Below are 26,056 nucleotides of genomic sequence, written 5' to 3' on the forward strand. Positions count from 1 at the left end.
GGAATACTATTACAGTTATACTATTGTGTTTAGTAACCTCAATAGTCTCGTATGCTAAGATTTTCCTTACACTTCGTCATCATCAAACTCAAGTACAGGGCCATGTTCAACAAGAACAACCGAGCCAAATAAATCCACTGAACATGGCGCGATACAAGAAGGCAGTGTCCAGTGCACTGTGGGTGCAGTGCACATTAGTTGCTTGTTATTTACCATACGGTGTAGTTTTTTCTGTACTTGGTAGTTTCATTAATGAAGAACTATCTCCATTTGAGTTTATCACTTGAAATTATGCCGGGACTTTAATTTACTTCAACTCATCGTTAAACCCGTTTCTTTACTGCTGGAAGATCAGCGAAGTTAGACAAGCAGTAAAGCAAACTATCAGAGAAGCACTTTGCTGTTTATCAAGTTAGTTCATTGATTCCTTACGTCCCGTTTTTATTTTCGCAGCAAGCAGAATGATGGCAACAATGAAGTAGTTCACTTCCAAGACATTATTTTTCATCTTAACACAGACAATGCACCACACTTTGAAGGTCCAACTGTAAAGGAATAATTCCATAGAGTAAGAAGTGTCTCCAAAATTAATTCTTGTAGGGCAGAATGGAGAATATTTCACCGCATACGAGATCTCATTTGACAAGGAAAACTGAAATCCATCCACAATTGTGTTATATTTTCGGTTTACAGATTGCACTTGAGGTTGAAATAGCTTTTATGTAAGAAAATATTCCTATTTACATGTAACTGTTAAAGAGAAATATAATTTAAGCATTAAAAGTCTGTGTATTATGTACTTTTCAGCTACTTTGTGGTGCTTGTTGAGACTTGATGTTAGACAATTTTATGTTACAATATTATGACCTCTCGGTGGTGCAAACTTTTGGTTGTCGAGTTCAAGTTTGGTTCAGAGAAAGTATCACTTTTGCAGTAACTCTCGTGCCATTTTAATTTGGTCTATCTAATTATAATATGTATATATTTCGAGGCGACCAGTTAATACCTGGTTTGTAGCACACGCTTTTGAAAATATCCATCTCCTGAATATCTGCGCAGGTAATTGGCAGTCAAATTTGACATGTTTGAAAAATGAAGTACACTTCCTCGGGTGTTAATATTGTTTAGTGTTGTAAAGTCAAATATAAATTCAGAGCACGAATCTTACGTTTTCCTGTGTGGATACTAATGTAAAATCTGTCGTTAAAACCTACAGATATCCACATTAGAGGGTAATAGCGAGAACTATCTTTGCTGGAAAAAGAACGTACATTGAAAAAATAACACTTACACTGTAAACACACTGCATAAATTCGAGCCAATCAAAGGCGCGCATACAACAGGCTTTAACACGAACGGCTTCTTGTTCCAAGCAAAAGTCTTCTCTCGTAATTTGCTTACGAATCATTTTATAGTTTCAAAAAAAAAAAAAAAAAGAAAGAAACCAAACGGACCATGAAGAACCTTGAAGAAGCTTAAAGTTGGGTGGTTTATGTTTCCATTCTTGTATTATACAAACTCAAAGACATTAACTGAAAACGAATTCGTTGCACAATGAAGTAGTAAAGAAGCTTAAAACCGATCGAAACGCAAGTGATTGGGTGATTCAACCCCAGTATTAGCGGAATGATGTGATAACATGAACTGCTGGTCTTTCAAATAGTTTTAATTTTTTGTACCCGTCAAACGCTTCCGATAACACGCAATAAAATTATTTTTTAAGGAGTAAAGTATTCGGAAAACTAAAGAAGCTTACATATAAACCCAAGCATTTACAGTTTAACTGCCATCTTGGTCGAAAAACGCGGTTATTATCCGATTTTGGAAAGCAGGCACGCGAGTTACACAAATGCGTGTCAACAGTTGAGAAAATAAAAGTGAAAGCCGCCTTACCCGGCTGACCGCGCGATTCTATGTTAAAAGCTACTCTACAATCCGAGGGTAAATAAAGTATTCACTTCACTCACTTCACTTGACGCGTTCTTGTTTCGTTTGAAATTTTCGATTCCAATCAAAAAATTACGCGCGAAAACAATTTTCTTGCTAAAAAAAAGCGAAATATCCAGAAAAATACAATAGTAGCTTTGATCGAATGTAATTTTAGTCCCACGTTCGAGCCATATATATAACATTAAGGACGTAGAAATGTTAAGAAAATATAATGAATATAAGAAACTCGTCCAAACATTAAGCACCGACAGGTCTGCTGCTGTAGTCTTTCATCAATCGGGTGACAGCGCTCGGCTAAAATTAATTTTGATGCTCCTGGATTCAGCTAATTATATATTTTTTGTTACTCATGTGACTGGCTCGGCAAGGCTGATAAATAACCTCAGATCATAATTTCAACCTTAATGTAATTTTACAAAACTTAACTGGAACATTTTTAGATAAGTCAACAGATTGCTGGCAGTACACGCTTTTGACACGAATTATCCATCTTTCTTCTAAATAATTTCACAGACAATTTGCAGTAAAATGTGCAATGTTTGAACAATGAAAGACACTTCCGCAGGCGGTATTAGTGATCAGTCTTATAAAGTCAACAAAGAGCACAAAGTTTACATGTCCCTGTTTGGATTCTGATGAAACATCTGTCGTTTGTTAAACCTAAAATTTTCACATTACAGAAAAATGGCGATAACAAACTTTACTGGAGAAGAAACGCAGACTGAACTTGAAAAAACCCTTGAACAACCTCAATGCTCGGCCAGTTTGACAATTGGAATACACGAACACTTGAAATATCTTTCAGCATTCAACATTTTTCTTTCCATTACTGCAGTTCTTGGCAATATGCTAATCCTAGTTGCCCTTCGCAAGGAGACTTCTCTTCATCCGCCGTCCAAACTCTTGTATCGCTGTCTGGCAACAACTGATCTCTGCGTTGGTCTTATTGCCGAGCCTCTCAGTGTTGCCTATCTGATTTCGTTGGTTCGCAAAGAATGGAATCTTTGTCGCTTCGCATTTGACTCGTATGTTATTGTAGGCCATACTTTGTGTTCAGTTTCATTGCTTACAGTGACTGCAATAAGCGTGGACAGACTTCTCGCCCTGTTGTTAGGGCTGAGATACAGACAAGTTGTAACTTTAAAGCGAACATATGTGATTGTAGTCATCATTTGGGTTATATCTACTTTCCTTGCGACATCATCCTTCCTTACTAATCACCTTATAACCCCTTGGGTTTTTTTTACTGGTATACCGTTATGTCTAGTAACCTCAATCGTCTCGTACTCTAAGATTTTTCTCACACTTCGTCATCATCAAACTCAAGTACAGGGCCATGTTCAACAAGACCAACCGAGCCAAATAAATTCACTAAACATGGCGCGATACAAGAAGGCAGTGTCCAGTGCACTGTGGGTGCAGTGCACATTAGTTGCTTGTTATTTACCATATGGTGTAGTTTCGGGTGTAGTAGGTAGTTTTCAATAATGATGAACTATCTCCATCTGAGTTTATCACTTGGAATTATGCCGGGACTTTAGTTTACTTCAACTCATCGTTAAACCCGTTTCTTTACTGCTGGAAGATCAGCGAAGTTAGACAAGCAGTAAAGCAGACCATCAGAGAAGCACTTTGCTGTTTATCGAGTTAGTAATTCATCAATGTGTTATTCCTTACAATGTAATTAAGCTACAAATGTTGCTGTTCTAAAAGCTGTTTTTGCATTATATGTATACTTTATTCAAAAGAAAATAGTGAATTTGAAACACAGTGTATTGAAAGTGAGTCATTGGAACTGTAGAATAATTAATTGTAATGTAGGTAAGACCGGAGTTTTTATTATAAAATGTAATGAGCTTCATGTACATATTTGGTTGGAAATAAACTGTAAAAAGGAAAGCTAAAAGAGATTCTTAAGATAGTGTATAAGGATATGTTTCGTATGGCCGGTAAAGGTGATAACTCAGTGTTACCGTGAAATAGCTTCTAAGGAAAGGACAACGTGGGAAAAGGTTTGTTTGAAGTATGCTGTCAGTACACCGAGCAAAGCGACCGAAGCAGACATTATAATATTAAGCTACAAATCCGGCCCTTTGCCCACTTAGGGCTTTGGCCATAATTCAAGTAAGTCAAGCTACAAATGTTGCTGTTCTAAAAGTTGTTTTTGCATTCACAAAAAATAGAATTTGAAATACATGTATAGCGTATTGTAAGTGAGTCCTTGGAACTGTAGAATAAATAATTGAAATGTAGGAAAGACCGGAGGTTTTATTATAAAGTGTACATATTTGGTTGCAAAAAAACTGTTAAAAAGGAAAGCTAAAAGAGATTATAATGTATAGGGATATATTTCGTACGGTTGTAAAGGTGGTAACTCAGTGTTACCGTGAAATAGCTTCTAAAGAAAGGACAACGTGGGAAAAGGTTTGTTTGAAGTATGCTGTCAGTACACCGAGCAAAGCGACCGAAGCAGACATTATAATATTGTTTACAATATTTTATTTATGTGGGGCTCAAAATTTCTATCTGATCAGTTTTTGTTTTGTACCACAATTCCTTACGTTCCATTTTCATTCTTGCAGCAAGCAGAAAAACATGGCAACAATCAAGTAGTTCATTTCAAAGCACTGACAACGCACCACTTTAATGGTCCAACTGAAAAGGAATAATTCTATAGAGTATAGTGAATTCTTTCACCGCATAAGAGATCTCATTTGACAAGGAAAACGGGGTCTTTGTGAAAGTTTACGGCCAAAACACGGTAGTAAGTGGGTCTTACTGAGATATTTAGGAGCAACATGGTAACGTACTTTAATCATTTGAATGTCTTAGGCGGATAAAAAAAAAAACACGATGTAGATAATAGCTGACAAGCTTGTGGGGTCGTGTAAATTAAAAGTATTAAAAGTTAAAAATATTTACAATTAATTAGGCTATTTACATTTGAATTTGATTTTAAAATTAGTAAAAGTTAAAAATATTTAGGCTTATAAAACTATTTACATTTGAATTTAATTTAAAAACCAGCGCTAAAAGTAGGTAAAATCTTTCCGTTTAAAATTAGTTGTTGACCCAGATAAAACTTTAAAATTGAAATCAATAAAAACGTTAACATCCGAAGTTTAAACATGCGAAAAAGGTCCTTTCGACGTGTCACATATCGGCAGATCCTTGTGTTTTGTTGAGAGCGTGTTTCAGAGTACGGATCCTCGGTAAGCTAAGGAGTCTTTCATATAACGCGTGTCAAAACGCGGCACTATCAAAGATTCGCGTGCCCTAGTTGAGATCTTATTGTCTCGCTTGACAATAATGCATCTACTTTAGATGGTGGGAAATGTGTCATTATATGCATTTTGCACGAGCTTCAACACGGCGAATTTGCAATGGAAATTAATATTTGTCCACGCAGACCGTTCTAGTACTTCGGTAGAAGCCATATCCTTGGGCAGATTGTAGATATTTCTAGCGGCTCTACAGTGCAGTCTTTCAATGGAATGAATGAGTTCTGTATTGCAACACGATCCCCACAGAACTAAGCCGTAGCTCACGGAGGGCAATATGACCTTAAAGTAAAAATCTTCAAGGACGTCTTTTGGTAGAAACCTTGATCTCTTAAGCAAGCTTAATTTGTTCGCAAAACTCTTTTTGAGCTACTCCTCCTAAGTAGCTGTTAAAGAGAAATAGATAGTAACGCATTATTAGCAAGTGGTGCTTTCTATTAAGTAATTAAATCTGTATTGTAAGTTGCTGTAAGTGATGTACTGTTCTTTAAGTGATGTGAATAAAAAGGTGAATAAAAAATGGTATGGTACACCTGACGTCATCCATTTCGACCAAGGGCGCAATTTTGAGTCCCGCCTCTTTGGTGAACTATGCCAGATGCTAGAAATCCTCTCCTTGAAAGGATCTGATGCAATATAAATTTATAATTACTTATGAAAGGAGCTGATGCAATATGAATATCAAACAAAGAAATTATTTGAACAACGAAGATGTACAAGTACAAAGTTCATCAAGACTATTACAGGGAATAGCGCAGTTGTACGAGTTCCAAGTTCAAGTAAAATAAAATTCGAATAAAACAAGAAAGCTCTGACTTTGTTTAAATGTAAGATAACTACTGTCCGCTTTGAAAAAGGTTTTATTAAAAGATGTTAAAAACGGTACCGAAACAATTGACAAACTGTAAATCCTCTCGCAACAACGGAACAACAGTAAATCCTGCTCTAACATTTCTCTTCTCTCTGAATAGTACGACACGAGGTTCATTTATTTATCAATCGTATCGTAGCAAATTTCCAGCTAATTAAAGTCTTTCGGAGAAAAAAAAGATATATTAAATCAGTATTACAAACAAAAGGAAAATAGACAAAACAGCAAACAGAACCCATTTAAGTGCTTGTCATTGAGGAGCAGCTGTGCAAAGACAAGTTTCCTGTTAATAGACACCCACCAATTACACGACAAACAGCCGCGAGCAGAACAAATAAAAATCAGGAAACTTTTGAAGCGGAGATGCTAATATCACTCAACATTATCTTCTTTTTTTTAAATTCAGAGCACGAACAAGCTAAAGTTCATGTGTTTCTGGGTGGATTCTGATGAGAAGTCTGAATTTACAGATATCCACATTAATTACAGAAACATGGCGGTAGCAAACGTCACCGGAGCTAGGGAAACCCACACCCAAACATTTTCGCAACTGCGATGTTCGGCTGGCTGGTCAGATGGAATACACGAACAGAATATAAAGCCAAGCATTTACTGCCGTTTTGTTCAAAAAGCACGGCTATTTCACCCGTTTTTGTAAAGAAGGAAGGAGAGGCAAACAACTGCGTGTCAGCAGTTGCGAAAATAAAAGTTCAAGCTGCCCTACCTGACTGCGCGATTCGACGGGTAATTTCCTTGACGCAGACGGACTTGTGCCCCCTACTTTGACACGTTCTTGTGTTCAAAATTTTCGATTTGAATCAAAACGCTTGATTGACGCAAGAAAAAGATATTTCTCGTGAAAAGAGCAAAATATCCTGAAACTTACAGTAACGGGGGCGCTTTGATCGAACCTAGTTTGAGTCCCACGAGTCATATAACATTAAGAATTTAAATATAAGAAAATATCATTATAAATTAATATAAGAAACTCGTCCAAACATCAAGCACCGACAGGTCTGCTGCTGAAGTCTTTCAGCTAATGTATCACATTAATTTTAGTAATTTTTAAAAATTTGACTGGAACATTTTGAGATAAGTAAACATATAGCTGGCAGCACATTCTTTTGATTATTTGCAGTAAAACTGAAATGTTAAAAATTGAAAGATACTTCCGCTGGTGTTAATAACGATCAGTCTCATAAAGTCAACATGTTAATTCAGAGTACGAAGCTTAAGTTAACGTGAAATGTTTGAAAAATGAAAGACATTTCCACAGGTAGTATTAGTTATGATCACGCATCTAAAGTCAACCTGTTAATTTAGAGCATGAAGGTTACGTGTTCCTGTGTGGATACTGATGAAACATCAGTCGTTTTTAAAACCTAGAGATATCCACATTACAGAAAAATGGCGATAGCAAACTTTACAGGAGAAGGAACGCAGACTGAAAAATCACATCATTGCTCGATCAGTTTGACAACTGGAATACACGAACACTTGAAATATCTTTCAGCATTCAACATTTTTCTATCCATTACTGCAGTTCTTGGCAATACGCTGATCCTAGTTGCCCTTCGCAAGGAGTCTTCCCTTCATCCGCCGTCCAAACTCTTGTTACGCTGTCTAGCAACAACTGATCTCTGCGTTGGTCTTATTGTACAGCCTCTAAGTGTTGTCTATTGGATGTCTCTGGTTCACGAAGAGTGGAATCTTTGTCGCTACGCGTATATCTGTTATGTCATTGGAGGTGCTGTTATGGGTTCAGTGTCTTTGTTGACAGTGACTGCAATAAGCGTGGACAGACTTCTCGCCCTGTTGTTAGGGCTGAGATACAGACAAGTTGTTACTTTAAAGCGAACATTTGTGATTGTAGTAATCTTTTGGATTATGTCTACTTTCAATGCGACATCCTCGGCACTCGGATATCGTCTTATAACGACTTGGTACGGCCGTATAGTTATACCGTTATGTATAATTACTTCAATCGTCTCGTACTCTAAGATTTTCCTTACACTTCGTCATCATCAAACTCAAGTACAGGGCCATGTTCAACAAGAACAACCGAGCCAAATAAATCAGCTGAACATAGCGCGATACAAGAAGGCAGTGTCCAGTGCACTGTGGGTGCAGTGCACGTTAGTTGCTTGTTTTTTACCATTTGGTGTAGTTTCAGGCGTGTACAAGAATAGTCAGATATCTTTCTTCTCTTTTCTCATTTGGACATATACAGGAGCTTTAATTTACTTTAATTCGTCGTTAAACCCGTTTCTTTACTGCTGGAAGATCACCGAATTAAAGCAAGCAGTAAAGCAGACCATCAGAGAAGCACTTTGCTGTTTATCGAGTTAGTTCATGATCTATGTATTACTTCAAAGCAAAGCTACAAATGTTTCTTTTTCACTGCTCTGTTGACTTCAAAATAATACAAAATAATTATACAAAAAAAAAGAACCACAAAAAACACAAAACGTAAACAACTACTTGTACCTTAAATAGTCTCGCTGTTGTGTAGTAAAGATTGTCTTAATTTGCTAACCTTTTATTTTATTAACCTTTGTAAGCTGCAAATGTTGCTGCATATAGCAAAAGCTGTTATTGCATTATCTGTACACTTTATTCAGAAGAAGAAAGTGCGGAATTTGACGAAAATACAATTTAGAGAAGATGTGTATATTGTAGGTTAGCCACTCTCTAGAATTGTATATTATTAGTTAACTGTAATGAAGGTTGGAAACATGATGTATAGTTTCTTACTTCATATTGTAATAAGGCTCATGTACATTTAAGTGAAACTAATATAAACCGTTGAAAAAAAGTAAAGCTAAAAAAATAGTGATTGGTAACTACGTTTTACTCACACGAGCAAGAGATTCACAGTGTTACCGTGAAAAATTTCAAGTTTAATGTTTGAACTCAAATTTGCTGCGCCTGCGCATTTGTAGCTTTTTTGATCAGTTTTCGTATCACAACCCTTGCGTTCCGTTTTCACTCATCCTTGTAGCAAGCAGAAAACACGACAACAATCACATGGTTCACAACTAAGACATTAATTTTCATCTTAGCACAGACAACGCACCACTTTGTAGGTCCAGCTGAAAAGGCATAATTCCATATAGTATGAAGTGTCACCAAATTTAAACAATTCTTGAAGGGTATACTAGAGAATATATCACAGCATAAGATATCTCCTTGGACAAGGAAAACTGGGTCTTTGTAAAAGTTTACGGCCCAAACACAGTAATAAGTGGGTCTTGAATGAATGATTTAGGTGCTTATATAGCGCATTTACAAAGCTCAATGCGCTTTACAATTAGAATTTTGGGATGAGATCGGACATCAGCATATAAGGCGCCTATGGCAGCCGCTATCCGTCCATGTGTATGATCTCACCTCACCCGCCCAACCCATGGAATAGAATAGACCACAACACCGGGAACTTCATGCCCTACTCTTTGCGATGAGTGTGTGGGTTCTTTAACGTCCCCTGCTGATTATAACACTGAAGATGCAGGAGACGGGGCCTACGGTTTATCGTCCTTATCCGAGAAGACTAGAATGTCTAACCATTTGCAGGTGTAATTACAAAGGCAGCACATTCTCCTCAGTTATTTTAAGACCCTGAGTGTTGGTCCGGTCTGGGGTTCGAACCCACGACCTCCCGCACAGCAGTCCGGCGCTCTACCACTGAGCTAACCGGTCGGCGGTGAGATATTTACGAGCAACATGGTAACGTACTTTAATCATTTGAATGTCTTAGGCGGATTTTTCGTATTATTTATCTGTAAAACCCCATTCACAATGTCCTTAGTTTTTCGCATTACAGATTACACGAGGGGTTAAAAAAGCTTTTAAAAAAGAAAATATTCCTTTTAACAGTAAGTAAAGTAAGTTGCCTTTATTTAAAAACACGATGTAGATAATAGCTGACAAGCTTGTGGGGTCGTGCAAATTAAAAGTATTAAAAGTTTAAAATATTTACAATTAATTAGGCTATTTACATTTGAATTTGATTTTAAAATTAGTAAAAGTTAAAAATATTTAGGCTTATAAAACTATTTACATTTGAATTTAATTTAAAAACCAGCGCTAAAAGTAGGTAAAATCTTTCTGTTTAAAATTAGTGGTTGACGCAGATAAAACTTTAAAATTGAAATCAATAAAAACGTTAACATCCGAAGTTTAAGCATGCGGAAAAGGTCCTTTAGACGTGTCACATATCGGCAGATCCTTGTGTTTTGTTGAGAGCGTGTTCCAGAGTACGGTTCCTCGGTAAGCTAAGGGTGTCAAAACTCGGCACTATCAAAGGTTCGCGTGCCCTAGTTGAGATCTTATTGTCTCGCTTGACAATAATGCATCTACTTTAGATGGTGGGAAATGTGTCATTATATGCATTTTGCACGAGTTTCAACACGGCGAATTTGTAATGGAAATTAATATTTGTCCACGCAGACCGTTCTAGTACTTCGGTAGAAGCCATATCTTTGGGCAGATTGTAGATAATTCTAGCGGCTCTACAGTGCAGTCTTTCAATGGAATGAACGAGTTCTGTATTGCAACACGATCCGTCGATCCCCACAGAACTAAGCCGTAGCTCACGGAGGGAAATGTGACCTTAAAGTAAAAATCTTCAAGGACGTCTTTTGGTAGAAACCTTGATCTCTTAAGCAAGCTTAATTTGTTCGCAAAACTCATTTTGAGCTACTTCTCCTAAGTAGCTGTTAAAGAGAAATATATAGTACTGAACGCATTATTTTCAAGTGGTGCTTTCTATTAAGTAATTAAATCTGTATTGTAAGTTGCTGTAAGTGATGTACTGTTCTTTAAGTGATGTGAATAAAAAGGTGAATAAAAAATGGTATGATACACCTGACATCATCCATTCTGACCAAGGGCGCAATTTTTAGTCCCGCCTTTTTGGTGAACTGTGCCAGATGCTAGAAATCCTCTCCTTGAAAGGATCTGATGCAATATATCTTTACTTATGAGAGGAGCTGATGCAATATGAATATCAAACAAAGAAATTATCAGTGAACAACGAAGATGTACAAGTACAAAGTTCATCATGACTAAGCAAAAAGCGCAGTTGTACAAGTTCCAAGTTCAAGTGAAATAAAATTAGAATAAAACAAGAAAGCTCTGACTTTGTTTAAATGTAAGATAACTACTGTCCGCTTTGAAAAAGGTTTTATTAAAAGATGCTAAAAACGGTACCGAAACAATTGACAAACTGTAAATCCTCTCGCAACAACGGAACAACAGTAAATCCTGCTCTAACATTTCTCTTCTCTCTGAATAGTACGACACGAGGTTCAGTTATTTATCAATCGTATCGTAGCAAATTTCCAGCTAATTAAAGTCTTTCAGAGAAAAAAAAGATATATTAAATCAGTATTACAAACAAAAGGAAAATAGACAAAACAGCAAACAGAACCCATTTAAGTGCTTGTCATTGAGGAGCAGCTGTCCAAAGACAAATTTCCTGTTAATAGACACCCACCAATGAAATACACGACAAACAGCCGCGAGCAGAACAAATAAAAATAGGTCACCAAGGGTGACATGAGTCTAATGCCGTATGGCATAGTGATACAGATTGCGCGGTTTTCGTAAGCCGGTTAAAATTGGTTAGAGGTTTGTGTTCGGTAGTTTAATTTAAAATGCTTATAGCAAGCTAGGGGCATCGTGGATGATTATGGATGAAAACGAAACAGTCATAAATGTTATATGCTTCACAAAATTTAAAGTATGAACAGGAGTTGATGTTACTTCTTCCGTATTGTCCGTAAAAGCAGAAACGATTAAGACGGAATCCACTAGGCAGTCGAGTAATATTTATTAAAGTTGGACAAAAATCAATTTCCAGAATAATTTAAATCCTATTGCGTTATTTCCTACCCTTAATAAAAGGTAAAGATGTAAGTAATTATCTGTGATAACACCAACAACAATTTCTTATCAGAGTCTGAGAAAATGAATTTCAAAGTTTACAAGGTATGGGCAAAATCTCACGTGTAGCCGTTTTGTAAATTCGTCTTAAGCGATTCAGTGGAATTCAGTGGAACTTCGAAATTTGTTTTCGATGTTTGGTGTTGTTAGAAAAGATTTCTTTTGATAAGATATTTGAAGCAGTAACAAAAAAGTTTGCAATAAGGTGGAAATAATTCTGGTACAACAATTTCTTATCAGAGTCTGAGAAAATGATATTTAAAGTTCACAAGCTATGGGCAAAAGCTTACATCTTTTAAGCGATTCAGTGGAATTCAGCGGAACTTCAAAATGTGTTTTCGATGTGTGGTGTTGTTAGAAAAGATTTCTTTCGATAAGATATTTGAAGCAGTAACACAAAAGCTTGCAATCAGGTGTAAATAGTTCTGGTACATAATTTTGTCCAATAACTACTCGAAGTCCTGGCGGATTTCCTCTTAAACATTTGGACAAGATTGCGTGACGATTTACAAAAAGCATGTTCATTACAACAAGGGTTGAAGAACTTCACATCGTTTTCTTTCAGATTTTTCACCATTTTGATGATGACTCTTGAAACAGATTTTGCAATAAAAGCACTTGAAATAGTGACTGTTACTCCATTGTACTGTAAGCACTTAGTGACAGATTTTCCTAAAAACGGGTGTAATGCTCACGTCAATATAATGATGACCTTTTGAACGCTGGAAACTAGGCAATTATTATCGAGCTACCATACACAGGAGCGAAGACTGTTTATCATGATGTACAAATTTCGCGAATCATCACTTCCATATCAATGTAACCATTTTATGATTTTTCTAGCTGTAAGAAGAACTTAAGATCTCTGAGAGTCGTAAAAGCATGAAATTCGATTTCAGTGTATGGCAAAGGCCGGGACAGTGTAATACTGCAAAGCGGCCAAACAAACGCATTTTGATTTAGTCGCGTAACTTGATTTACATTTACCATGTACATCTTTTATTTTTGAAGGTTTTTGTTTGCACTGTAAAGAAAAAAATTGGTCAAAATTCGAATGACTTAAATACAAAATACGAGGTAAAGTTTTCTATTTTTTAAAACAAAATAAATATTTGGTCGCATTGTGTAAATAAACGCGAGTCGCCGTCGAAATATTTTTTCTCAAAGACGTCTTGCTTTTTAAGCAAGACGAAAACACAAGTGCTTAACTGAACTGAAAACGAAGATTTATTTTCACAAAAAGCTTACAAATGTCTTAACTGGAAAATTATTACGTCCTGTTCAAGTGTTGAATAATCGTGACTTGAGAATTCAAAGAACTTTTTTAAAAGTATTATGCGTGGGAACACGTGTCGCTGATTGGCTGTTTTTAATTGAAACTAATCGTGCGTGTCCGTACGGAGTCCGTTCTTGCAGCTGATCATTGTTTTCTACATTACAGCGAACGATTATCGATCCCGAACCATTCCCTTGGGATTGCTAACAGCTTTTTTCATATAACAAAGAGTCTAATGCGCATGCGCAAAGCGCACGCAAGCATTAGACTCAAAAATCAGGAAACTTTTGAAGCGGAGATGCTAATATCCGCTCAACATTATCGTCGCTTTTTAAATTCAGAGCACGAACAAGCTAAAGTTCATGTGTTTCTGGGTGGATTTTGATGAGAAGTCTGAATTTACAGATATCCACATTAATTACAGAAACATGGCGGTAGCAAACGTCACCGGAGCTAGGGAAACCCACACCCAAACATTTTCGCAACTGCGATGTTCGGCTGGCTGGTCAGGTGAATACACGAACAGAAAATTGAGAAGCTCAAATATAAAGCCAAGCATTTACTGCCGTTTTGTTCAAAAAGCACGGTTATTTCACCCGTTTTTGTAAAGAAGGAACGAGAGACAAACAACTGCGTGTCAGCAGTTGCGAAAATAAAAGTTCAAGCTGCCCTACCTGACTTCGCGATTCGACGGGTAATTTCCTTGACGCAGACGGACTTGTGTCCCCTACTTTTACACGTTCTTGTGTTCAAAATTTTCGATTTGAATCAAAACGCTTGATTGACGCAAGAAAAAGATATTTCTCGTGAAAAGAGCAAAATATCCTGAAACTTACAATAACGGGAGCGCTTTGATCGAACCTAATTTTAGTCCCACGAGTCATATAACATTAAGAATTTAAATATAAGAAAATATCATTATAAATTAATATAAGAAACTCGTCCAAACATCAAGCACCGACAGGTCTGCTGCTGAAGTCCTTCAGCTAATGTATCATATTTTAGTAATTTTTAAAAATTTGACTGGAACATTTTGAGATAAGTAATCATATAGCTGGCAGCACAATCTTTTGACACGGAATATTCATTCTCCGGCCTTCTGAATTATTTCGCAGATAATTTGCAGTAAAATTGAAATATTAAAAAATGAAAGATACTTCCGCAGGTGTTAACAACGATCAGTCTCATAAAGTCAACATGTTAATTCAGAGTACGAAGCTTAAGTTAACGTAAAATGTTTGAAACGTGAAAGACACTTCCACAGGTATAATTAATTAGTTATGATCACGCTTCAAAGTCAACCTGTTAATTTAGAGCATGAAGTTTACGTGTTCCTGTGTGGATACAGATGAAACATCAGTCGTTTATAAAACCTACAGATATCCACATTACAGAAAAATGGCGATAGCAAACTTAACTGGAGAAGGAACGCAGACTGAAAAATCACATCATTGCTCGATCAGTTTGACAACTGGAATACACGAACAGTTGAAATATCTTTCAGCATTCAACATTTTTCTATCCATTACTGCAGTTATTGGCAATACGCTGATCCTAGTTGCCCTTCGCAAGGAGTCTTCCCTTCATCCGCCGTCCAAACTCTTGTTACGCTGTCTGGCAACAACTGATCTCTGCGTTGGTCTTATTGTACAGCCTCTAAGTGTTGTCTATTGGATGTCTCTGGTTCACGAAGAGTGGAATCTTTGTCGCTACGCGTATATCTCTTATGTCATTGGAGGCGCTGTTATGGGTTCAGTGTCTTTGTTGACAGTGACTGCAATAAGCGTGGACAGACTTCTCGCCTTGTTGTTAGGACTGAGATACAGACAAGTTGTTACTTTAAAGCGAACATTTGTGATTGTAGTAATCTTTTGGATTATGTCTACTTTCAATGCGACATCCTCGGCACTCGGATATCGTCTTATAACCACTTGGTACGGCCGTATAGTTATACCGTTATGTATAATTACTTCAATCGTCTCGTACTCTAAGATTTTCCTTACACTTCGTCATCATCAAACTCAAGTACAGGGCCATGTTCAACAAGAACAACCGAGCCAAATAAATCAGCTGAACATAGCGCGATACAAGAAGGCAGTGTCCAGTGCACTGTGGGTGCAGTGCACGTTAGTTGCTTGTTTTTTACCATTTGGTGTAGTTTCAGGCGTGTACAAGAATAGTCAGATATCTTTCTTCTCTTTTCTCATTTGGACATATACAGGAGCTTTAATTTACTTTAATTCGTCGTTAAACCCGTTTCTTTACTGCTGGAAGATCACCGAATTAAAGCAAGCAGTAAAGCAGACCATCAGAGAAGCACTTTGTTGTTTATCGAGTTAGTTCATGATCTATGTATTACTTCAAAGCAAAGCTACAAATGTTTCTTTTTCACTGCTCTGTTGACTTCAAAATAATACAAAATAATTATACAAAAAAAAAAGAACCACAAAAAACACAAAACGTAAACAACTACTTGTACCTTAAATAGTCTCGCTGTTGTGTAGTAAAGATTGTCTTAATTTGCTAACCTTTTATTTTATTAACCTTTGTAAGCTGCAAATGTTGCTGCATATAGTAAAAGCTGTTATTGCATGATCTGTACACTTTATTCAGAAGAAGAAAGTGCGGAATTTGACGAAAATACAATTTAGAGAAGATGTGTATATTGTAGGTTAGCCACTCTCTAGAATTGTATATTATTAGTTAACTGTAATGAAGGTTGGAAACATGATGTATAGTTTTCTTACTCCATATTGTAATAAGGCTCATGTACATTTAAGTGAAACTAATATAAACCGTTGAAAAAAAGTAAAGCTAAAAAAATAGTGATTGGTAACTACGTTTTACTCACACGAGCAAGAGATTCACAGTGTTACCGTGAAAAATTTCAAGTTTTGTTTGAACTCAAATTTGCTGCGCCTGCGCATTTGTAGCTTTTTTGATCAGTTTCGTATCACAACCCTTGCGTTCCGTTTTCACTCATCCTTGTAGCAAGCAGAAAACACGACAACAATCACATGGTTCACAACTAAGACATTAATTTTCATCTTAGCACAGACAACGCACCACTTTGGAGGTCCAGCTGAAAAGGAATAATTCCATATAGTATAAAGTGTCACCAAATTTAAACCATTCTTGAAGGGTATACTAGAGAATATATCACAGCATAAGATATCTCCTTGCAAGTTGGACAAGGAAAACTGGGTCTTTGTAAAACTTTGCAGCCGAAACACAGCAGTTAGTGGGTCTTACTGAGATATTTAGAAGCAACACGAAAATGTATTTTAATCATTTGAAGGTCAATGTCTTAGGCTGGGGTTGAAACAGCTTTTATGTAAGAAAATATAATATTCCCATCAACATGTAGCTGTTACAGAGAAATATAATAAAAGCCCGTGTATTATGTACTTTTTAGCTGCGTTGTAGTATTTGTTGAGACAATTTTGTTTTACATTTTTGTGACCGCACCTCTCTCCTCCGGAGAGGCCTCTTTCCTGCGGAGGAGAGAGTGACCGCACCGTGGTGGGAACTTTTTCAGTTCTCGATTTTAAGTTTGGTTCAGAAAAAGTAGCACTCTTGCAGTCATTCTCGTGGCATTTTGGTCCATATTTAACCCAACACGATCAGTAAACACCTGGTTTGCAGCACACGCTTTTAACACGAAATACAGTCAACTCTCGTTAAAGCGGACACGCTCAGGGCGTCGTTAAGTGTTCGTAATAGCGAGAGTCCGTAATATCGGGAGTCATTTCCAGTCAAACCTTATTCGCCGGGGATCTGGATTTTGTCCGTAATAGCGAGTGTCCGCAATAGCGAGGTGTCCGCAAGGCGAGAGTTGACTGTATGCATTTTCTGAGTAATTGCACAGGTAATTGGCAGTCACATTTGACATGTCAGATAAATGAAATACACTTCCGCGGGGCTTAATATTGTTCAGTGATATCAAGTCAAAATGTAAATTCAGAGCAAGAAACTTATGTTTTCCTATACTAATGGAACATCTCAATAAAACGAATTCGTTGCACAACAATGAAGTAGGCCATATCGACTATTTCTTTCATTTATTTCAGAGTTTGACACTAAAAGTTCGTTCATATAGGATGGGCTTTGGCCATAGATACGTTTGTACACTTAATGTGTAAAGATGTTTATTTTCACCTCGAGATGAACCGGAAGCCAATTTAAAATCTTAAGAACCCTTATATTTTCCCTAGCTAGTGAATAACCCAATTAACTAAAACCCAATGTAAATGAAAGTTCCAATATTGTTTTGTGACACTTTGACTCTTGCAAGGAATTACAAAAGTAGCTCAAAGACTTTATCTTGTATTTCAGATGGTAGAAATGAAAGAGGCCTCCAGATGATCTTGTGGTCCCATCCCACAACATACCGTAGCTTAGGCTTGGTAGATGTTACTGCGTGAATCATAGCATCGACCACCTTGTAAATATGTGGTGACGTAAACCATTGATAGTCGCTATCAGAAGATTGTTTGGCTGGAATTTTGAAGGGAAAGAGAATTAATGATAAATTAATTATCAGCCCTAGCTAAAATCATTGATCAAAATATGATACAAGTTTTTCTTTTCTCTTTTTTTTTCTCTGTTGAAAGTCTAAATAATGTTATCAACTAGTATGTCGATGTATTATGGATATATATAATTTCCTGTTTCGTAAACCATAAAATGTCCCATACTGCATTGCTTTTTCTTGCTTTACAGATTTGTTGTTCCAGAAGATATCCATAGCCCTCCCATGGAAGGGTTTTTGTATTGGGCCCCCTCCTCCCACCCGGAACCCATTTGAAATTCCAATTTAGCTTCATCCGCCCCCCCCCCCCCACCCCCCACTGGAATTTACATTAACCTACCTTTGGGTGGCTAAGGATATTTCCTTGAACCACACAATAAAAATCATACAGTTGTAACTCTCTACACTGCCCACCCAGGAGTAGAACTATTTGGCCATTATGGCAGGCAGGTGGCATGATTGCAGGGAGTTTCCAATAAAAAAATGTATGGCTTGGCATAGGGTTGGGACAAACAGTTGTAATGTCAAGAGGTGGGCAAATTAGTGAAGGATAATTTGACTTATGATAATTATATATCCCACAAAAGTTTATTCATTTCTATAAAATTAATAATCTGCTCATGGCATGCCCCCCCGCCCCACGGGGGGGGGGGGATACTCAGGTATATCAGTGATGGAGAGGTGCGAATGAGGCCAAATTGTTCAACCCCCAAAGTCAGATTATACTTAAGAAAGACCCCAAAAAGTCCAGCGACCCAAAACGTAACCCAAAAAGTCCAAAAAAGTCTTTGCCAAAATCTTCTAACGAAAAAAGTCCACCAGAAAATTTCTAACCCAGAAAAAAGTCCCAAGCCGTGAGGTTCAAACCCCAAAAAGGTATGCACTCCCCGTTACTAATATACATAAGTACACCCTCTGGGAAGGCAGGCCAGTAACCCACAGTCAGAGAAAACACTCAGCTCTTAACATGCACAATTCTTTTGAGTGAAAGTCAACTTGTGGCTGCATTTCTTTGACTATTTGCTCATAGTCTAATTTTTTTTTTTCATAGTCTAATTGTTAAGGTCATTGCCTCGAAATAGAAATGAACATAGATTTTCAACCAAACTTTGCCTACTGGTTGATTGCCTTGAGGGGACTTAAATTTTGAAATAAAAAAGTGGGGTCTCCATACTCGTTTAGAAGCAGGAAGACCTTGTATATACCCTATAATTTCTTATAATTCCGTTGCGAGTACTGGCAAATTACATGTGTCCAGTGATAATTTATTTTTCAAACATAAGAATTGCATTACAGGAAGAATTTGATCGCTACACCCAAAACATGAGAAAGAAATTGATAGGTCACCATACTCGTTTACGAGAAGCAACAACTTATTTCTCTCGTGGACAAAGCCACAGAGAAAAAAGCTACCATTTTGTTTATGTGTGCCCGCACTAATCATGCGTAAAATTAATAATAATAATAATAATAATAAAAGCTTTTATTTATACACGATAAATGTTTTGCAGCATAGCTGATGTGGTCGTGTTTACAAATTACTATTGAAGCTAACTAAACCCTTAAATAACAAATAAAGACTACAAATTAAACATTCCAAACAAACGAAAATACACAGCCTCTAAATCCCTAATACTTTCAAAGCACCCTTGAAACTTGCCAACGATTCTTTAAGGCGGGCCTCGTTATTCAAAGAATTCAATAATGTGGCCCCTTCATAAGTGATCGACTTTTTGAGAAAGTCAGTCTTTGGTCTACCAAATTATGTGCAGTAAGGATGTGCAATGCAATACAGGGCGATGACTTTAAATATAAAATGATCAGTGAGTCCGATCAAATTTGTGGATAAACAAAACATCATGCTGAGCTTCTAAAAATTTATAGGTAATATAGATCAAATATTTGTATACCTTTTTCATAATACTCTGTCCCATAACTTTCTTTGGTTTCAGCATCTAGGTTTTTCCACAATGTTTCTAGGTACTTGATATTCTTTTCAGCAGCAGTAATGTTTGTTTTAAACCTCCCAGGCTCGATAATATGAACTGTAACTCCAAAACGCTTCATTTCATTGCGCAAAGAATCTGAAAATGCTTGTACACCATATTTGGCGATGGAATATGCTGTGCCTCCTGGGATGGACACTCGTCCCCAGGCACTTGCAACATTGACAACACGTCCCTTGGTCTGCTTGAGCAGTGGAAGGAATGCCTTGGTGACTGACACCATCCCCCAGAGGTTAATGTCGACAGATCTCTTCATTTGTTCCACAGTCTCCCATTCAATTAGTCCTGAGAATCCAACTCCTGCATTATTTACTACTGCCCACAAACCTGAAAAAATATTTTGAATACAGTATCAGCTAAATTTCTAGACTAAGTGAAATGTATCAGTGAAAACAAATGTTCACCCCCCCCCCCCCTCGGGCATACCCCGGGCATTTGACGCCGTTGTCTTTCCGGGGGGTAGGGAATTTGATCCGACCACATAGGGGGTGAGGAATTTGAACGCAGACTTGATTTCTGGTTATACGCGTCCCAGTAAACGTATGTGGGTTTATAATCATGGCAGAGACCAATTATCTTCTATGTATTGATTATCTTCTATGTATTAATTATAGAATAAAGGAAAAAACTGTGTGGTCTATTTATAAAGCTGGTATGCAGAGTAGACAGGATTTGCTACAAAGATAAAACAGTTATCTGTTTTTTTATTTATTTTTCCTAGGGGTGGGGACATTTGATCACTGAAAATGTACTTGTGGTGGGGCATTTGAGCAGCTTTTTGGCCCAGGGCCGGAGGTGGGAAATTAAAAGCAAATTTTCCAAAAATTCAAATGCCCGGGAGGTTGCTCGGGGAGAGGGGGGATGTTGAACCTTCGATTTGGATGATACATAATTTTTCCCCTGGCTAAATTACAGAATACAGGGCCACTTACTTGCATGTCATTGAATAAAAATAACATCTCTTGTGTTATGCCCCGTTCCACAAAGAGTTCCAATACATGTAAAAAAGGTAGACCAAAGTGGCCCTGAATACTTTAGTTGCAGTTTTCCCTTGCTTTCTTGAGATCGAAGTCGGCAATCGCTAACATTCTTTGCACTTGTCACGCAATCGTTCTTCTCTTAACAGAGAAAGATTGCGTGACCAGGCATTTCAACACGTTTCTGAATGCAAATTTCTTGATAGCAATTTTAATTGATTAAAATCATCGCACTGGTTGGCATAGAAGCGTAGCAACTATGAAAGAATGCGTTTATATAAAATTCTGAACTGAACAAGATATTAAACCATAATATTCACAGACAGTACCTTGGGAAGAGAGGTTTGACTTCACAAGTTCCAAAGCCTTCTGCACATCACTGGACTCGGTAACATCAAGTTTCAATGTCCTCAGTTCTTGGGAACATTCATTTTTCAGCTTCGCTTCTCCTTCAGATGTAAGACAAGCGGCAAACACTCGCAAACCCTGAGCATCCAACTTCTTCGCCAGCTCGTAACCGAAACCACTGTCACATCCCGTGATAAGCACGGCTTTCTTCTCCAGATCCGACACACGAACATCACACAAGAAATTGCAGGTAATGTACAATGTTAGTACAAGAACAATCAGCAACAAGACGCCTTGGAAGGAAAATAGAACGGTTAGTAAGTCACCAAACATTGCGACCCTTCCCTTCCGTGACTAGCGGTTGACTCGGTGAACGGTGACAATGACATAATTATGCAGAAATAACTTAATTAAGATGGCTCGTACCGGTTTTTCTTGCGTGGGAAGTCTGGTGACTAGCGCGTGCGTCACGCTTCATACCCACGAGTCACGCGCGAGATTTGAAAAGGAAAACAAACATGGCGGCCGAGTGCGAGGTTGCTTTTCTTCATTTTAAGAAAAAATTCCGCGTTCAACTGAAGTTTTTTCAACAAGAACATTTTAAGTCTACTTAATGTTCGACAGTCAAAATGTTTTCGGATCTCACTGCTCGAGTTACAAAAGCAAATTCGCATGTGCTACGATCGATCTTGTCGGAGATCGTGACTCAATTCCACTTTTTTCGTTTCAGCTTATTTGAGTTCGCTGTCAAACACATGATTATTCAGACAAAGAAATACTTAAAAGTAAGACCTAAGAGGCACAACTGGCGCCAACTGAAACTGGCTGAATCCCATGAAATCCTGAGCCGAAATGTTTCGCAGACAAAGCGAGGGGAAGTCCACGCGTGTTGCGCGCGTATGTGCCCGCAAAGATCAGCGGTAGTCAGAACTGAGCATGAGTAAATACCAAACTTTTAAAATCGAAATTTTAAAGTGCGCGGAAACGCGCGTGGGAATTATTGAGTTCGCGAAGGCTTTAGCAAGAAAACTAACCCGATGACCCCTATTTTTTATTGCCCTAATATTTTCCTTTTATGTAAAGGAAATACAGAAAAAATCTAAAAAAATTTTACGAAAGGAATTTTTAATTACTTACAAATTGTTCTTTTTTGCATTTGCAAAAAAGCCGCTTCGTAGAATTTTTTTAAAATAATTATACAGTTTCTTTTTCATATGCCAAAAGTTATCACGAGAAAAAAAATGGGGGTCATCGAGTTAGTTTTCAAGATATAACCACCGGAAGCTAAAAAAGGGTCCTAAAAATCATTGCCTATCGTTGCCATGGTAACCACTGATGATGTAATTATTGGTATTTTGGATCAACAACACAAAGGGTAATTTAATTATACAAAAATTTTGTTACGCTCTTTAATTAATTTTTTGGCCATTTTCTTCCAAACGTCGCACAGTCAAAAACCTGAAAACTGGTACGAGCCACCTTAATAGCGCGCCCTTTGTTGGAGCAGCCGCTTTATGTTGCGGGCTCGACTACAATGGCTGATCGTGGGTTTACGACTTTACGGTTTACTCGCAGGCCAGGGAGGGGTTTATAGTAAAACAATAGCAGAACGAAACTCGATAATATTAAAGTCAGTATTTCCCGGTCGTTGTTAAACCTGGTGTAAAGAAAATCGGTAACAGGCTTGAGTAGTATACCAGACAAGTGAAAAGTGCTAATTTTCGCGCGCGCTGCGCTGATTGGTTAGCTCGGAGGTGATTAGCGGAGCGGAATCAAGCCCAAATAAAGTGCCTGGAAATTCGCGATCGAAGCGAATAGATTCACTAGCGCGGGGATAAATTACTGGACCAATCAAACGATTCCATATTTATTACGAACAATTCCACTATTTGAACAATTGGCTGATCGCGTAAACCGTAAAACAGCCTAAAGTAAAAAAAAAAACCTAATTACAATCTATTAAAGACTGCTAGCGATTAAGGAATGATTAAATATACTAAGCACGTGGCACCAAACGAGAAAACCTTTCACGAAAACTACTACGAAAAAGCGAGTTGTGTGCCACGGCAGCGTAACACAATGAGAAATACGCACTAACTTCAATTACCAAACCTCTATAACACTGTAAGCAAAGAACGAAGAAACAAATGAAAATGAAATACACAATACCAAGCTAAGTTGCAACTGAATATGCTTCAAGGAAAAATTAAACTACTTTAAGTAATTGTCATTATTTATTGGGGAGGGAGGGCCACTATATTTGTGAGGAGGGTCACTAATTTTTGAGCGCCAATTTGGGGAGGGCCATTACTTTGAAAACTGTATTAAGGGAAGGGCTCTGACTTTTTTTAAGCGTAAAACTCCACCAAGTGTCTCAAATGATTTTTATATCAAGTTCTTATTTGAAAGTGATGTTCTCCCTTTCTCATGATGTCAGAACAATGGTGTTGAAAAAAGATTCAAGTCAATATTCAAGTATGGCCAGTAATGAGCTTTTCTCTTTTCAATGGCTGTATTTTGACTTTGCTTTACCTCTTTGCCTTAACTGACATATTGTCTTCTGCCCTTGGCAACAGTCAAACAATTTGTCAATTGTGCCAACCTATTTTACTAGTAACTTGCAAAAGGTATTGAATGCTCAATAGTTTGTACCTTTGATAACAGGCGTTTTTCACTGGCATAAATTGATAACTTTTCCAACCTCGTTCCCAGGGCTTTTCCCTTGGTGATTTTTCCCGCCCGTTCCAAATCACCAAGGGAAAAGCCCTGGGAACGAGGTTGTAACTTTTCATTACGCTCTGAAGTCACCGATGCCACAGGCAATGTCACATACAATCTTCACAGATTGCTGACCTCTCCTACTAGAGTCTTGGGGAAAAGGAGTTTCCTTGAAAGTCATTCACCGCCAAGCGCGATCCTGATAAAGCGATTTGTACAAAGATCACGAGACTGAATATCTATTTCATGCTGTGCTAGCGATAAGGGGGCGGGCTGAGCTTAGGCTTTTATAGATTGTGCTCCTAAAAGTGGCATATTATGCTACTAGCAGTGCTCAAAATTTTGCCAAATTATGCAAAAATTATGCCAGAATTCCCAAATTATGCTTCTGATTTCCGAAATTATGCTCACAAAATGACGTAGATTCTATACATAGAGGTGCGCAATAACGACACCAAATTATGATGTTTTTTAAATAAACTGTTGTTGTAAATTTATTTGTGTTTATGGCAGTTTATCACGGCCGTCAGCTGTCCAAATTAGCTGCTCGCATCTCTAAACCGTTTGTAAAATGCCTCCAACGACTTAACAATCACAATTGTATAGCTAAAACACGCATTGCAAGAACAAACTACCTAAATTTCATTTATTTCTGTAGAAAGTACACCATATTTACTACATTTTATGAATTTATGCTCCAAAAAGTGCTAAAAATTGCTAATTATGCCGTGGCAGTGCTCGTTTCACAAATTATGCTTTTTAGCTCCAATTATGCCAAAAATTATGCTAGCACAATCTATAAAAGCCTAGCTGAGCTAGGGCTTTCCAAAAGTTGCAACTTTTTCCCCTTCGAGCAACTTTTTTCCTCTCGAGCAACTTGTTGCATTTAAGATCTCCGAAGATTATCCGGGTGTTGTTCAAAGGCCATACGAACGTTTCGGAAGATTTACGAAGTTTGCCGAAAATTTTCGAGGAACACCTGAAGACGTTTCAACTTTCGGCTCATTCTGCATTAGAACATCACAAAACTCGTCCGAGAAATTTTTCTCAGTTAAAGAAATCCTTGTATCAAATTTTCTCCTTAATATGTTATTTAGATACTTCTTATGCTGTAAAATTTCATAAAACTGCTTAAAAATCTTTCCCTCAAAGGAAAAATTAGCATATATTTAGAGAAATTCTCTTGATTTTTTGGAGCAACTTTTTGAGAAAATACGGGCAACTTTTTGGGAAATCTCGAGCAAGTTGTGGAAAGCCCTAGGCTGAGCTACCGAAAATTTTGCAAGTAGGTACGTCATATCTCACGTTTCCCGACCACTGGTCGAGCGGGACGCGGGCTCTGGGAACGAGAAGGATGGCGACCCCTTTGCCATTCTCGTCCCCATAGCCCTTTTCGTTTCTCTTAGCCGGCAGGGCCTAGGCACGAGGAAACAAAGGGCTCTGGGGACAGAGAATTTCAAGTCCTAGATTCTAGGACTTCCGGTCTTCATGTATGCAGTCGTGAGGTGTCTATAGACTGTATGCGATTATCATGGCGGCCGTCGAGCCGCGATTCGAGGAGTCTTTGTCACGGGCGATTAGTAGTCTCAGTTTGGAAAATATTTCCCTCCGTGTTGAACAGAAAGAGGCAATATGGAACTTTGTTCTTCTAAAGAAAGACACTCTTGTTATTTTACCGAAAGGCTTTGGCAAGTCGTTAATTTTCCAGTGATTGTTTTTGACTCCTAGCTTGGAGAAACTAATATTTTTTTTAATATTTTGGTTGTTTCGCCACTAAATGCATTAATGCGAGACCAAACAGTGAAGCTCAATGATTTAAATGTCACCTGTCTAATGGTTCGTAATACCGAGTCGCTAAGTAAGGTTGAAATCAACGACATCAAGCAATCGAAGTATCGAATAATTTATGGCCATCCGGAGGCATTTGTTGGAAAATTAAGAAAAGTGTTGTAGAGTGGCAAGTATTTATTAATTAGTATCTGTGTTTAGTTATTTCCATTGACAACGGTAATAATATATAAGGTTCTGTAAGTGAAGCAATTTTGTAAACAAAATGTTGTTATGAGACTTATGACTTATATTTATAATACTACATGCTGTAAATGAATTTTCTACTTTTGTCTTTTCCCACCTTCAAGCACATCTAAAAAAG

At 37.6% G+C, this 26,056-nt stretch overlaps 3 protein-coding genes and 2 pseudogenes across 3 annotated transcripts in view; 4 read left to right on the forward strand and 1 right to left on the reverse strand.

The window, feature by feature from the left end:
- LOC144636839 (adenosine receptor A3-like) overlaps window positions 1-689 on the forward strand; it is a 103,951-nt gene extending 103,262 nt beyond the window's left edge. The window contains exon 2 of the mRNA XM_078496048.1: window positions 394-689. Within this exon, the coding sequence (XP_078352174.1) occupies window positions 394-416 (23 nt within the window). The 3' untranslated portion in view covers window positions 417-689. The remainder of the gene's footprint in view (window positions 1-393) is intronic.
- A 1,726-nt stretch (window positions 690-2,415) lies between these two features.
- Window positions 2,416-4,109, forward strand: LOC144634308 (beta-2 adrenergic receptor-like; annotated as a pseudogene).
- Window positions 4,110-7,374: 3,265 nt separating this feature from the next.
- Window positions 7,375-8,649, forward strand: LOC144634468 (adenosine receptor A2a-like; annotated as a pseudogene).
- A 6,073-nt stretch (window positions 8,650-14,722) lies between these two features.
- Window positions 14,723-15,863, forward strand: LOC144636841 (melanocyte-stimulating hormone receptor-like). Its single transcript, XM_078496050.1, has one exon. The coding sequence runs from the start codon at window positions 14,723-14,725 to the stop codon at window positions 15,662-15,664; it is 942 nt and encodes a 313-aa protein (XP_078352176.1). The 3' UTR covers window positions 15,665-15,863.
- On the reverse strand, window positions 15,844-21,580 carry LOC144636836 (short-chain dehydrogenase/reductase family 9C member 7-like). The gene is made up of 3 exons (XM_078496045.1): window positions 21,168-21,580; window positions 19,766-20,188; window positions 15,844-17,821 (listed from the first exon to the last, which is right to left on the reverse strand). The coding sequence occupies exons 1-3, from the start codon at window positions 21,517-21,519 to the stop codon at window positions 17,622-17,624; spliced, it is 975 nt and encodes a 324-aa protein (XP_078352171.1). The 5' UTR covers window positions 21,520-21,580; the 3' UTR covers window positions 15,844-17,621.
- Window positions 21,581-26,056: the final 4,476 nt, after the last annotated feature.

Source organism: Oculina patagonica, chromosome 13 (assembly GCF_052425735.1).
Source record: "Oculina patagonica isolate OP01 chromosome 13, crgOcupat, whole genome shotgun sequence".
NCBI classification, from domain to species: domain Eukaryota; kingdom Metazoa; phylum Cnidaria; class Anthozoa; order Scleractinia; family Oculinidae; genus Oculina; species Oculina patagonica.